This window comes from Sorex fumeus, unplaced genomic scaffold (assembly GCF_029834395.1).
Source record: "Sorex fumeus unplaced genomic scaffold, SorFum_2.1 ptg000129l, whole genome shotgun sequence".
In the NCBI taxonomy this organism is placed as follows: Eukaryota; Metazoa; Chordata; class Mammalia; order Eulipotyphla; family Soricidae; genus Sorex; species Sorex fumeus.
Genome location: NW_026606186.1, coordinates 5,913,598 through 5,928,144, shown reverse-complemented (window position 1 = coordinate 5,928,144; position 14,547 = coordinate 5,913,598). Strand labels below are relative to the sequence as shown.

At 49.9% G+C, this 14,547-nt stretch overlaps 1 protein-coding gene across 2 annotated transcripts in view; it reads right to left on the bottom strand.

The window, feature by feature from the left end:
- Nucleotides 1–417: 417 nt before the first annotated feature.
- NR6A1 (nuclear receptor subfamily 6 group A member 1) overlaps nucleotides 418–14,547 on the bottom strand; it is a 201,108-nt gene continuing 186,978 nt past the window's right edge. For both annotated transcript variants that reach the window (XM_056138654.1, XM_056138655.1), the window contains exons 8-10: nucleotides 7,342–7,463; nucleotides 4,789–4,941; nucleotides 418–730 (exon numbers count right to left, since the gene is read on the bottom strand). In XM_056138654.1, the coding sequence (XP_055994629.1) occupies nucleotides 642–730; nucleotides 4,789–4,941; nucleotides 7,342–7,463 (364 nt within the window). In that variant the 3' untranslated portion in view covers nucleotides 418–641. The remainder of the gene's footprint in view (nucleotides 731–4,788; nucleotides 4,942–7,341; nucleotides 7,464–14,547) is intronic.

Below are 14,547 nucleotides of genomic sequence, written 5' to 3'. Positions count from 1 at the left end.
TTTAGCTCATTGCCAGGTCTGTGCCCGGGTGGAAGTCGACAGTGGCAGAGCCTGGTGGCCGTGCCCGGACCCCTTTCTCCCTAAGGAGCTGTGAAGGATGAGGGCCCCGACGTGCGCTGACCTCTCTACTTCCCTGCCTTCCCAAGCGAGAAGAGAGGGCCGAGCCTTCCCGCCTCTGCCCGCTTACGGTGTGCTTTTTCATCTGGCAACGCTATGGCTAGAAAAAGGCAGTTTGCTCTCGGACAGACAAATGTCTGTGTCTGCTGAGAGAGAACAGGTGGCAGGAGCGGGGCCGGGCGCGCCCCGCCCTCTCCACTGAGGTAGTTGTCTTCATCGACATTACGGAAAACAGTCATCTCGGCCCCCTCCCACCCGCTCCCTCAAAACAGAAAAGAACTATCTCTAAACAATGACAACACTGTGACATTAAACATCTTCACATTCTGTAAACTGCAAGGAAATGCATCGGCTGCATTCACACAAAAGCCTGTGCATCGTGTGGAAGGCCATACATTCAACTCTGTCGTGAAATAAATATATAGAAAAATGAGGTTAAAAAACAAACAAACAAACAAACAAACAAACTCTTCTTGCTCCGGAAGCCACGGGGCGGGCTGCTCCGCGCCCCCGTCCCGGGCGGCTCACTCCTTGCCCACGCTTGTCTTGCAGGAATGCAGCACCACCTTGAAGAGGAGGGGCAGCTGCTCCAGGGGCACGTTCACCATCTTTCCTGGAAACAGAGGCGGAGAGCAGGAGTGAGCGGCAGCGTGCAGTGGCAGGAGGGGAGCCTGGAGATGAGGGCGCCCTACTCACCAGTACTCACTCTGGGCCAAGCGTTTCAAGACATTTTCTTTCTCCCTTTTAGTCTTTTTTTGTTTTTTGGCCTTTTGGGTCACACCTGGCGATGCACAGGGGTTACTCCTGGTTCTGCACTCAGGAATTACTCCTGGCGGTGCTCAGGGGACCATATGAAATGTTGGAAATCGAACCCAGGTTGGCCACGTGAAAGGCAAACGCCCTGCCCACTGTGCTATTGCTCCAGCTCCATTTTAGTCTTCTATTTTTTTTTTTTTTTGCCTTTTGGGTCGCACCCAGCGATGCTCAGAGGTTACTCCTGACTCTGCACTCAGGAATTACTCTTGGCGGTGCTCGGGGGACCATACGGGATGCTGGGAATTGAACCCAGGTTGGCCGTGTGCAAGGCAAACGCCCTACCTGCTGTGCTATCGCTCCAGCCCCCATTTTTTCTATCTTTTCATTGGTTCTGGGCACTGACCCAGGGCCCGACATATGCCTTGCTACTGAGCTGCCCCTGCAGTCCCACCAGCATCTCACTTAACTATTAATATTTTTGTGTGATAGATATTATTATTATTTTTTTCTTTTTGGGTCACACCCAGCGATGCTCAGGGGTTACTCCTGGCTCATGCACTCAGGAATTGCTCCTGGCGGTGCTTGGGGGAGCATATGGGATGCTGGGAATTGAACCTGTGTCGGCCATGTTGGCTGCGTGCAAGGCAAGCACCTTACCCGCTGTGCTATCGCTCCAGCCCTGATAGATATTATTTTTATCCCCCATTTTGCAGGCAAGGAATGTGAACTAAGAAGTATCCCCACATGCCCTTTTAGAACTAAACTACGTGATACATTTTCTAACTAGGATACTACAAAATATTGCTTCTCAAAAGAATACATGTTAATAATAAGTCACCACATTATTTTTGTTAATGTGCTCTCAGTAAGCTCTCATTTAATGCCTTTGATAAGTTCCTGGAAACTGCCAGTTTAATTGCCATGGACAGGTTCCTGGAAACTGCAAACAAAAGCAACTGACCATAGGCCAAGTGATGAGTTAAATTCCTATGGAGTTGTGGTTTAAAAAAAAAAAAATCACTCAGCTGGGGGGGGGGGGGGGCTGGGTGAGAATGGAGATAGCATAGGGTTTAAGGCATTTACCTTGCAAGCTGCTGACCCTGGCTCAACCCTAAATATATCAAGTCTCTTGACACACTGGTGACCCCTGATCACAGGGCCAGGAGTAAGCCTTGAGCACTGCTAGGTGTGGCCCCAAACACACAAAACTCTTCAATCAAACTTCTGAACAAGGACCTAATGTACTTCTAATATTAAACAATAATCTATATTCATTTCCGGTCAGCTGACTCCCGTTCAGGATGGATGGTGGCTGAACTTATCCTAGATACTCAGTGCAGAACGCGTCCCCTCCACATCTGGGACATGTCAGTGACTTTGGGATATGGAACGAGACGAAGCACCGGAAGGAAGGAAACTCAAAGACATGGGGAGAAGGTGGATATTTCAGTTACTGGTCAGGGCCTTGGAACTGATCCCTCTCTCACCCCATTACATAATTTTATATAATAATTTTGAATGCAAGGCAGTTATTCTGAGGACCTGCAGTACTACGGGGAAAAGGAGTGTTTGTGAACCACACACACACACAAAAAAAAGCTGAGAAATTTAGGGTTACAAAAGGTGAACGAGGGCCGAAAAAAATTACATAGCAAGTAAACTTGCTTAATCTCATAGCCTTGCAGATGGCTAACTTGGGTTTGATCCCTGAGCCCAGAACCAAGAGTAAGCCCTGAGGACAACTGGGTGTGGCCCCAAAACAAACAGAAAAGGGCATACAGATGTCTGGGGCCAGAGAAATGGCTCAGTCGGCTGGAGCGTGTGCTTCGCATGCAGGAGGCTTTGGTTTGATCCCTGGAGCTACAGAGTTCTCTGAGCACCAGCAGGAGAAACCCCTGAGCAGAGTCAGAAGGTGGCCCCCAAATCAATCAAAGACGTGTACCCGCTTTTTCACCAGTAGACTTCCTGGAGCATCCCGCATCCTGAGAGACTGTCGGTACTGGAGGCTGCTTCGCCCTCTGTAGTCCCTCAGGGTGACATGGGGAGTTCAAAAGAATACTGACACAGGCCCCGTTTCATACTCAGGAATCAATCCAGAGAAGATGCAAGCAAACAGATTTTTTTGTTGTTGATTTTCGTTTTTGTTTTGGCACCACATCTGGGGCGGGGAATAGGCTGTGGGCCACAAGGTGCTGGGGACAAACCTAGGGCTCTGAATGCAAAGCAGACACTTGAGCTCCTGGAGTCCTCTCCTTGAGTCCACAAGTTTTACTGATTTTGTTTTGATCTGGAGACCACACCCACCGTCTCAGGACTTCGTCCTGGCTCTGTGCTCAGGGATCACTCCGGGCAGGCAGGGCTTAGGAAACTGTCTGTGGTGTCGGAGACTGAACCCCGGCTGGCCACACAAGTACCTTACCTGCCAGACTATCTCTGGCTCACAGACTTTATTTTAAAGTTTCTCAGGTGACTCAAAAGTTCTGCCAGGATTGAGACCCCAACTCTGCCCAGGAACGTGAGGCATAATTACTGACTTCCCTTACATCCCAGAGCACCTGATCAATATCTCATATATACAACAGTCCTGAAAATGCTGAACATAATCAAAACACCCCTCAAAGTCCAATAATTTAAGGAGAATTCCTATCTGCGAGACTACTCTGTGGTCTAAAAGCAGGGGGAAAAATCCTTTGTCAGACAACCGTTGTGTTCCACCCCCATCAAGTCCCAACTGTGTATATGTGATCTTAGGCCACCGCAGTAGCAAGAACTACCTTTGTCAGACTGAAAACTTCTCTCATTAACATTAATTTTATCGCTGGGGTCTGGGGAGAATTCAGTGGCAAAGTGCCTGCCTTCCAAGTCTGAGGCCATGTGCGAGTTTTATCCACAGCACCACCCCATATACCAACCACAACTCCAGTATCGCAACAAAATGTGTGTGATCTTTGGTTCAATGCAACCAAGTACATGCAAGCACCAAGTGTGCCAGTCTGTCAGTCATCAAAAACAAGGGAAGAGCTTAAAAAAATTTTGTACTGGGGCCAGAGCGATAATTCAGTGGGTAGCGTGTTTGCCTTGCATGCAGCCGACCAGGGTTCATTTCCTGGCATCCCATATGGTCCCCCAAGCACCACCAGGAGTAATTCCTGGGTACAGAGCCAGGAGTGACCCCTGACATTGCTAAGTATGACTCAAAAAGCAAAAAAAAATAACAAACAAAACAAAACAAAACAAAAACAACTGCTGCATTTTATGGGCCCAATTCTCAGCCCAGAGGTCACATTTATTCTCTTCCCTCTTGGGAGTTTGGCGGGGGTGGGAGTGGGGTTTGGGCACACTCTATGGTGCTCAGGGGACTATGTGTTGCTGGGGATTCAAACTAGAGTCAGCCACATGCAAGGTAAGTGCCTTAACCCTGTACTATCCACTGCTTCTCAGTGTACACTAGGCACATTACCAAATGAAATCCAGCAACAACAATAAAAGAAAGGCTTCTAGGGGCAGAGAGATAGTTCTGAAACAAAAGTTAATGTGAGAGAATCGGAGGCATTTCCCCAAACACTGAGTGCCAAAGGATTACTCGGGACTATACTGAGATTAAGTGACATAAAGATCCAAGGCTCAAATGGGCACTGGTGGAGGGATGGGTACTCGATCATTGTATAACTGAAACCCAAGCACAAAAATTTTGTAAGTCTACAACTGTACCTCATGGTGTTTCACTAATAAAAATTAAAAAAAAAAATCCAAGGCTCCCTTCAGAGTGCAGGAGCTCAGGAAACTACTGTCAGGTTCTCTTCCTTTATGGAGAAAACACAAACGTTATACTGAACTGACCGAACACACGGCGTGCCTCATCTTCCCAGCTAACGGAAACAGGGAAGGGTAGGATTCAAGGGCCCAGAACATTACCTGCAATATACCGAATCTCAGGTAAGCACATCATGAGGTCAGGAAAGCGGTTCGGCTGATGTGTGTATTTATACTCAGTAAAATCCTGGCAAATGTACCAATATCGCTTGTTCAACTGTTCCAGCTGCGAGGCACTCGTCAAACCCCTGATATCTGTGGGAGGATACAAAACAAACAAACAAACAAACAAAAGAAAACAACCAAACGGAAATGGGAGTAAGAGTTCAAAAGAAATCCCCTCCCGGAGAACGCGCATCTTTCAGTTGTAGGTTTCTGAACACTGGTCCAAAGGGTGTCTTTTGTTGGGGGTGGGGTTTTGGGGGATGGTGGGACAGAAACTTGGACATTGGTGGTTGGAAATGAACATTGGTGGTGGTGGGGGGGGTGTTGGATCATTGTATGACTGAAACTCAATCATGAACAGCTTTGTAATGGTCTGTCTCATGGATGGAAATGCAATAAAAAGTTTTTAAAAAAAAGGTAATGTGGAGCTCAGAGCTTATCAGTGGTCGAATAAATAGCAGCACTCCTACATTTGAAACAAAACAAAACAACAACAACAAACAAACTGGTGTCTCTTTCCTTTAAGACAGGGAGTCACAATGCTCTGGATAAGGGCAGAAAAATAAGACGACGAAGGAAGACGCCATAAAGGACAATCACCGGACAGGGCCTTCTAGGGCCAGTCTGGGTCTACCAACTTCCTACACAGAGCCTGGCTAAAAACAGGCTCCACTAGGCACTGAGTAACTGGATGAAAAATCTACCTTTCCGAAATCAACCTTTTCAATAGTTTTAATTATATCCTCTACTGGAGCCAACTACAAAAAATGCTGAGGCGGCTGGGGAGAGGGAGGACAAAGGCTGAGGCACTTTTCGACTTTCCTAGCATGGGGCTGTGGTTGGTACCCCTGGTCAGATTCTGGACTGCCAAGGTGTGGCCCCAAAGCAAAAATAAAGATTTTACCCAAACAAAAGCTGCTAGTGTAAGCACGTTCATGTTTGAACAGATTATCTCTTGGGTACTTTTGGTCTTCTATATTGTCATTCCACTTTTTTTTTTTTTTGCTTTTTGGGTCACACCCGGCGATGCACAGGGGTTCCTCCTGGCTCTGGCCTCAGGAATTACTCCTGGCGGTGCTCAGGGGACCATATGGGATGCTGGGAACGGAAATCAGGTCGGATCTATGTGCAAGGCAAACGCCCTACCAGCTATACTATCACTCCAGCCCCCTCCACTTTTTTCTATATATAAAATACAGATTTTATAATCTTTTTTTCTCATATATGTGTATACACACACCCATTATACACATGTATACACACACACACACACACACACACAATCTATGTTAATCTTACACAGCCCGTAAGCTCCAGCTCAGATTTCTTCCTCCTCCAAGTATTTGCTACTTTTCTCCCCCTAGATGGGGGCTCAACTAATGTGCCAAGTGTCCTCAGAACACGTTTCTGAGGCCATGGTATAGGATCTAATGTATTTCAAGGTCCTCAATGTCTGTAACAGAACTTGGTCTAGGGAAGGCATGCATAACACATAAATGCAAGGATGGCACAAAGCAAGTGGAGGACCAGGAGGAGAAGGCCACGCTAATGCAGGGAATGAAGAGTTTGAGATTACCCCAAACACCGCTGGGTGGAGCCCTGGTGGCCCCCGGCACTACTGGGCCCTAGTGATGCTCCATCACCAAGTCTCAGCAGGGAACTCTCCAGTCCAGTGTCAAGAATTACTGCGAATGGACCAGGCCTGCTGATCACTGCTGGGTAACTCTGTACCCTCAATAAACTACAACAACAAGAAAGAATCTCTACAGCTGGCGAGACAATACAGTGGGATGCTTGCCTTATACACAGTCAACCCAGGTTCGATCCCCGGCATCCCATGTGGCACCCCAAACTCTGCCACAAGTGATCTTTGATGTAAGGCCTGAGTATAGCTGGGGGGGGCTCACCCCCCCAAAACCCAAAAACAACAGAAAAAACCCCCAAAGTCATAGTTGAGGGCCACACACGCCAGTTTTTATGCACCCCCATGCTGCCATCAGAAATGCTCAGTGCCAGCCTGTCACTGAGGCCTTATCTCCAACAGTTTCATCACCCTGTTCTTCTTCAGTCCCTGGAAAACTCGGCGCATATTTTAAATGACGCATGTTCTGTCCTTGGTGTCTGCGTTTAAATGCATTAAAACTGACTAAACAAAGCGAATCTTCTTCCTTCCTCTTTGAGTTATAGAGACTGTGGCATTTGAGTTAGAAGAAAAAATAAAAAAATCCAAGCACTGCCTGAACTAGAAGCGGGTCAGATGGTGGTGAGGGAGGCACAAGCCCTCCCAGACTGGTCCCACAGGGCTCGACAGACTCTGTGTGTGGGTCTCAGGGTAAAACGGGGCTGGGAGGACATGCAGGCAAACACTAACGGGAAAACAAAGTCCAGGGCTAGAGCCTATGCTCTGCAGCTATGCATCAGGCCCCGGGTTTGATCCCCAGAGGCAAATTCAAAACTGTCCCCCCTTTCTCCTACTCTTCGGCCACTCACCTTGGTTTAGGAAGTTAATCGCTTTCATGCACGCATACTCCTCGTTGCTGACCTTCAGCTGATGGAACTTGTGATACAGGTAGATGAGCCGCTCGATCACCTCCATTCCTTCATCACTGAATCTGAGGAAGAGACACAGGTTACTGAGAGTGGGCTCAGATACCAGGGAGGGGAGGGCAGAAGCCTCCTATGGGAAATGAATAACATTCTACAAAATAACAACACTTGCTTGCTGGGGTAAAATGAGCCAAAGGAGGTTGGAGATGTAAACGTGGAAAACTAAGACATTACTGAGATAACACTACTGTGGAGTGGCAGTTTCCCCGACCCAACGGCAGCTGCCATGGTGACTCTGCGCGCCTTTGCCACAACGCAGAAAAAGCTGCTGATTGTGTTTGTTTACGTTCACTATTTCCAGCAAGGCTGAGATTTTGCAAAGTAAAAAATATTTCTAGGCACTGCTGATTTCAGAGGGGCTGGGAGGAAAGCATCAACGGAGACCCGTGTCATGTGAGCCCCATTCTGTGTTGTAATCTCACTCGTCTTCTCAACCCTCTGGGCTAAGTGAGAGGGAGATGATCATCACCGTATGGATGGGAAAATGAATTCCAAGAGAGAAGGAACTGGTCCACCAACACGCAGCTGGTGGCAGGACTGGAACCGAAACCCACCCTGACTCTCCCAAGCCTTGGTATCCAGGTATCACAAAGCCGACTGTGCTCTTCCCTTGGACCAGGACTAAGCTTTGGGGGAAGGACCAATTCCAGGCAAAGGCGAGGTTATCGCCAGGCAACTAAAACTCTAGGTCACAGTGAGGAATATTTCACACCAGACGTGGAGATAGACAAAGGAGATGAAGGTTTAAGGTGGAAGCAGAAATTCATAAAAGCGAGGGTCAGGGGAGAAGAGCTGAGTGATTTAAAATGCTTGCCCATTGAGCATACGGTCATGAGTTCAACTCCTGGTACTGCCACATGTGCCGAATGTGACTCTGACAACTCTCCTGTTTGAACCGGGCAACTCTGCTGTCTGTGATGTCCGGTGTGTGATTACCACAAAGGGTTGCGATCCCCAGCCATCACTGCTACTACAGAGACGTGTGAGCGATCCTGACAGGAAGTGTGATTCCTGGCACGCAATGTGTGAACCCTGTGATGATTCCCCCCAGCCAACACCATACTGATAACTCATGTGCCTCAGCTAAAGAGGGAGCTCCCCAGAGAGTATGTGCAAGCAAAGCTCTGTGACCTGGTGCCTGACCCCCAGCGAGCACCCCACTGCTAGTGTGCGAGCACCACAGCCAACATGAGTGTGACCCCCATTACCACAACAACCATAAATGAAGCAAAGGGGAGAAGAATGGGAGTGACGAAAGAAGAAAAAGTAGGGAAGGGCTGCGACATGGTCCAAGGCGCGATGCAGTTGGGGTGTAGGTATAGCTCGGTCACCCCAGGGCTGCTGTCGGTAACTGTTCAGACGGGGGCCCTGCAGAGGGCACGGCGGCCTCTGTGGGTAGGTTCCATCACACGCTCACTGCGGCCGGAACCTGCTGCTTTGACAGGGCACCGGGCACTCACTGGCGCTTCTCAAGCCCGGGGGAGCTGGAGCTGCCTGCAGGCCCGACCCCCACAGTTCCAGGGGGCAAGGGCCAAAAGTGGGGCTGAGCCCAGGGCTTCTGCTACCTTGTTAAACCCAACCAGTGGCTGAGCGCTACTTGTCAAGCACTTTTTAAATATTCTACATATATTATTTCATTGGGTTGTCACAAAATATCCACAAATGGTTATTCTAACTCTCTGTGTTCACATGTGGAAACAAAGGTTCCGGCTACTTCCTGCTCCCAAACCCCGATCCCTCACATTTTGCTCTCCTGGTAACCTGTGAGATAAGTGTTATCCGCTGGGGATGAGGAAGCAGAAGGGCACCTTCCCCGGGGCTACAGCGAGCAGGGGGTCGCGGGTCCAAGGCTGCAGCCTGAGCTTTCTCAGGCGAGTGTTTCTCTCTCAGCACGGTGCTGTCTCCTCCTTCACTGCACTAATCCTTTCTTAGTTTGGGGGGTGGGGTGGGGTGGGGTTGGTGGTTATTCCCAGCCTGGTGCTCAGTGATTACTCAGCGACTAGTTCTGGAGGGGACTGAACACGGCCTCCCGCATGCAAAGCTGAGGAACTCTTCTTGCCCAGATGTATTGTTTTTCACTGGTGCCTGGCAAAAGCTACGGACCCTATTCTGCCACTTTCTACCACGGGTATCCTCAGGAGCTCTGTGTTCCCACAGCAACTCAGTCTGGACCCAAGACCAACTTCTGCTGGCTCTGCTGGAAGGCCCAGAAGTGCCCCTTCAGGCCATGGACCCAGGAGCAAAGGCCTCAGCCCCAGACTGCCTCAGAATCCACTTGGGGGGCAAGGGTGGGGATGGAACAGGCCTGGGCCGACGAGAGGAGACGCAGGCCAGCTGCACTGTCGGCATCTGCCTGGTGGCCGCGCAGTGCAGCCCACGGAGATAACACGCTCCCTTCTAATCAGCGCCTCTCGCCCCACGTGCTGGCGCCGGCACCACAGAGCCTGCAGGTGTGCGGTTATCAGCTGGACACTCTGCCAGCAGTGCCAGGCCTCAGCCTGGCTAAGGCAGGGCCCGTGCATCTGCTCCAGATCGGCGCTTCCCCCTGGGGAGAACACACACCCTCTCTTCCAATGTCCGATGCCGGCTCCCGCCGCGGCGCCCGGGCGGTGGTGGGGAGCTGGCGGTGAGCCCAGCAGCCCCCACTCCAGCTCCACGGCCCGACGGGGAAGCGTCCCTCACAGCCCGCATCCCACCCCTGGGTAAACAAACTGCTCTCTGTTCCGCGGGCCGCCTCCCTGGCCGCCGCACCTCCTCCACAGCTGCGCACTCCACACGTCCTGCGAGTTATCAGCGGGCGAGTCAGAGAGCTGGACAAACACCCCCATTCTTCTTCCAGGTTCCCGTTAGACACACACTCTGCGACAAGGAAAACATTCCTGCCAATATCCCCCAAACCACTGGACCATTCAGTCAGCAATTGAAACTGACACCAAGTAAGTTATGTCCCATTAAGGGGACCAACAGGCCCCATCGCCTCTTTCTTCTTGGTCTATGTGCACCTTCCCGAGGAGCCAACCTTCCAGAATCTGCCATCTCGGGATCGACAGCGAGACTCCAGGGTGAAAGACAGATTGCGGCTCCAGAACACATTCCAAAAAGCCAAAAACATTCGAGAAAGCTACGGAATTTAGTGTCGGGGCAATGTAAAGAGGCCAGTGATCTGGAGCATAATCCTAACTTCGTTTTTTTATGCTGTGTTGGTCTCATGTGTTCACTTTTCTGAATCTCATGCTCTGCACTTGTAGAACAGGGATAGCAAGTAAGTACAGGTCCCAGAAGGTGGTGGTGAGGGCAAAACCACCACAACAAAACCTAACCAGCACTTCTGATAGGAATTAGCATAAGAAAGGTCTGCAGCTGTTAGCTGTTATTCCTGGCTCTGCACTCAGGAATTATTCCTGGCGGTGCTCGGAGGACCATATGGGATGCTGGGAATGGAACCTGGGTCAGCCGTGTACAAAGCATGCACAATGCCCTATCCACTACGCTATCACTCCAGCCCCATTAGTTGTTATTCCTAACAGCATCATCACTCCCAGTATGGGGGCGGGTGGGGGAAGAAGACTGTAGGTCCAGAGGGACAGTACAGTGGGTAGGGCATGTGACTTGCATGCAACTGATGTGGGCTTAATGCCTGGCACCCATATGATCCCTGAGCAGTGCCAGGAATAAGCTCTGAGCATAGCCAGCTGTGGCCCCCAAACAACCATTTTGTAAACGAAACCACTGCCATCTGTTCCCTGCTGCACTCTGGGTAGGGAAATTTTCCAGATGTGGCAGAAATGCAGCAAGGGCTCACTGAAAGTGTGCGGCATCTTCCCCTGCATGGGAAGGGGTCTAGGGCTAGGAGCAGTCGCTGGCTGGTGCTACAATCTGTTTTAAATCAAATTCACCCAGCTCCCTGTCTGATTAACAGCCTGATTAAGGAAAACCGGCATCATAAATCTGATTCCCTATTGGAGACAGGAAAGGAGGTGGCCATGCATCATCTGCGAAAGCCTTCTCGTGACAGCAGGAACTCACTTGCACTCCGGAGTTGTGAAAAGCGGAGGCATTTTGGAGGAGTGGGAGTGACACGGGAACAGGCAAGGTAGGAGAACACCAGGGCCAATTACGGACTGTACACCCACCCTGGGTTCCCAGCGGCGGGCGGGCTTCCCTCCTGGTGATGGGGAGCAGCAGCTCAACGCTTCCCTCTTCCTGTCTGGGACATGCTGGGTCTGATCTTCTAGCCCTTTCTTCTTGGACTCCACCGCCCGGGCCAGCTGAATTCGTGCCCACTGCGGAGCGGCACCGCTAATCTTCCACACTCGCAAGTCCCACTGACCCCACCTCCTTGCCACCGCCCAATCCCGCTGTCCCCTCTGCTGCCCGTGGTCACTGCAGTCATGTCCAGACCATATTTTCTCGAGCCGAGCTATGGAATTACCAGCCCATATCCATAGCCGTATGGACACAGCCCCCCGCCAATGCTAATCTATCCTGAGATTTACAGCCACAGGGACCTCGCCACACGGCTACTGACAACTTATTTGCTCTACTGAAATACATCATGTGACTTAACAGTTTTACAGTGAAATCCAAATTCTTCTGTTGTGTTTTTGGATCACACCCAGCCATGTTCAGGGATCCTGGCAGAGTTCGAGGGACCGTACATGGTGCTGAGGATCAAATCTGGGTAGGCCACATGCAAGGCAAGTATCCTACCCACTGGAATATCTCTTTGCTCCCTCCAAATTCTAGAGACCAGCATTTGAGCATCTTCTCGACCCATCTTTTTTGTACCTTCCTGTGTCCCTCAGATATGTTTCATCTGCTCCACAGAATTGCTTTCCTGTTCTCTGCCAGAGAACCAGAGAACCTATCAATCATCCAGATTCTCTTACTTCTAATGTTCTGTGTCATCATCCGGTCTTCTCCCCATTCTTTATACTCTCCCTAAAGAACCCATCTTCTAGATATGTGGTTCAAATGTCTTTCCCTATGGTCAGCATCTTGCTATGTGAGGAGAGGTGCCCATTCTCTCCGGTCTGGACTTGCATGCTCACCCTAGTGAGTCTACAGTTTCGTCCGCCTTCAAGGCTGTATACTATTCCTATTTACTGCTCAGCCTCCCATACCAGACATAGGAGTTCTCGCTGCAGGATCAGAAACTGGGTCTGCAACCAGGCAGGCAGCTTGAAGGATTAGAAGTGGGCTCTGTGTGTGGGTGCCCTGCATAATCTCCAGGGCATTCCCAGAAGGGTGGCCGCTGTGATGGCAGAATCCCTCTAGAGATAAGAGGTGCTCCGCAAATGAATACGAGCTCATACAACGTGCTGACATTTAACTCTCACCTGTCCAAGAAACAATTTTAGGGTAGATTCACAGCCCCGACAACAAGCGGACTTTCATAGTGAGACACACCCGAACGCTCAGCAGGAAGGCTGGTTTCCAGAGTCAGCGCCATTCAACAGGGCTTTTAGGGAACACGAAAATGTTCTCGAGCTGAGTGGCATATTCTGTAGCCGCGAGTCCCATTGTGGCTAGTCCAAGCCAGGAACTGAATCTTTAATTTTGCATCAATTTAAAAGCCCTTTGAGGCTATAGACTACCAGACAATCCTGCTCTAAATTCTCCTTGGTAAGAAGCTTTCTAAGGAAATAAAATATTCCTAATTCAGTTACAACCAAACCCTGCCTCACTCTTGGGGCTCAGTGGGATGGGGCGCCAGGAGCCCTTTCCGGCCCAACCTGCAGAGGCCTGAGGAACCCAGTGCCCTGACCAGAGCGGAGCCCACAGTCACGCTGACACTGATGGCGACAAGGGGGAAGGTCATCTGCAAGATCAGATGAACTCTGTGTGCAGGATCAAGTGTCAGCTGGGTTCAAAACTGTTATTTACAGATCACCCTGCAGCAAGTAAGCTCATGGATGAGAAAATATCAGCAAACAACCCGGGAGCCAGTGCCCACATCCACCCCTCCATCAGCCCAGTGCTTGAGGGTCGTTCTGGAGTTCAGCCCCAGCTGAATTCATGGCTTCTCTTTATGCTCCAGTGTCCTGGAAGAAGGAGGGTGCACCCCTGTCCTCATGAAAAAAAAGAAGGGGCTCCGTTCTTCTCTCTTCTTGGTGCTTAAAGTGTCCAACAAAGGTGAATTATTGAAAAGCCTACTTGAATGTGACTTTTTTTTTTGGGGGGGTCACACCTGGAGATGCACAGGGGTTCCTCCTGGCTGTGCACTCAGGAATTACTCCTGGTGGTGCTTATGGGATGCTGGGAATTGAACCCGGGTTGGCTTATGTGCAAGGCAAATGCCCTACCCACTGTGTTATTGCTCCAGCCCAAACAACATTTTTCTTATGTATGAAATTATATAAAATAATAAGCCAAGACAGTTATATCAACAGATCATCCATCCTGATTTGGGGGTGTTACTGTGTGCTCTAAGTCTCCAGATGGAGCCCAAATGCCTAAGCTGCGGCTGCACCTGAGAGGTGGCTCCAGACTGGAGCTCAGTGCCCAGCACTCAGGGTCTCAAACACCAGAACAGCACCCAAGCATCACTGTGACCCCATCCCGCACTCCCACATCCCTCCCTCCAACCCCAGAAAGAGAGCTTATAGCTTCCAGTTGGGCAAGCAAAAGTTCCAATGCAACTCTAGCTCCAACCTGAAAACCTCAAGAATAAGTCTGCCTGAAATTTAATTTCTCATCTATGAAATCAGTTGAATATCACCTACAATATGTTCAAGACCGTGAGAAATGAGAGGATAGGAAGAAATAGCCAATCAGCGGCCTACATACTCCTGAGTATGATCGCTGGGCTGGGAACAACAGCTCAGAACTTCACCCTGGAGGCAAAGTGTTTCTGCTTTCTCAGAAATGCTATTTTACTTCCATAATCCAGCTGTGATCTTATGAACTTCTTAGCACCCTATGCTTTGGTGAATGATACTATCACTTGCCAAAAACTTCCGGGGGAATCCAGAATAAATGCAGAATCTGACGATCAAATAACTGACTGGATTGGCAGAGCCAGTGGGTGAAGTCACAGAGAGCCCTGGGGGGCTTTCCTGTGCTCACCTGCCCTGCAGGGATGAAGCA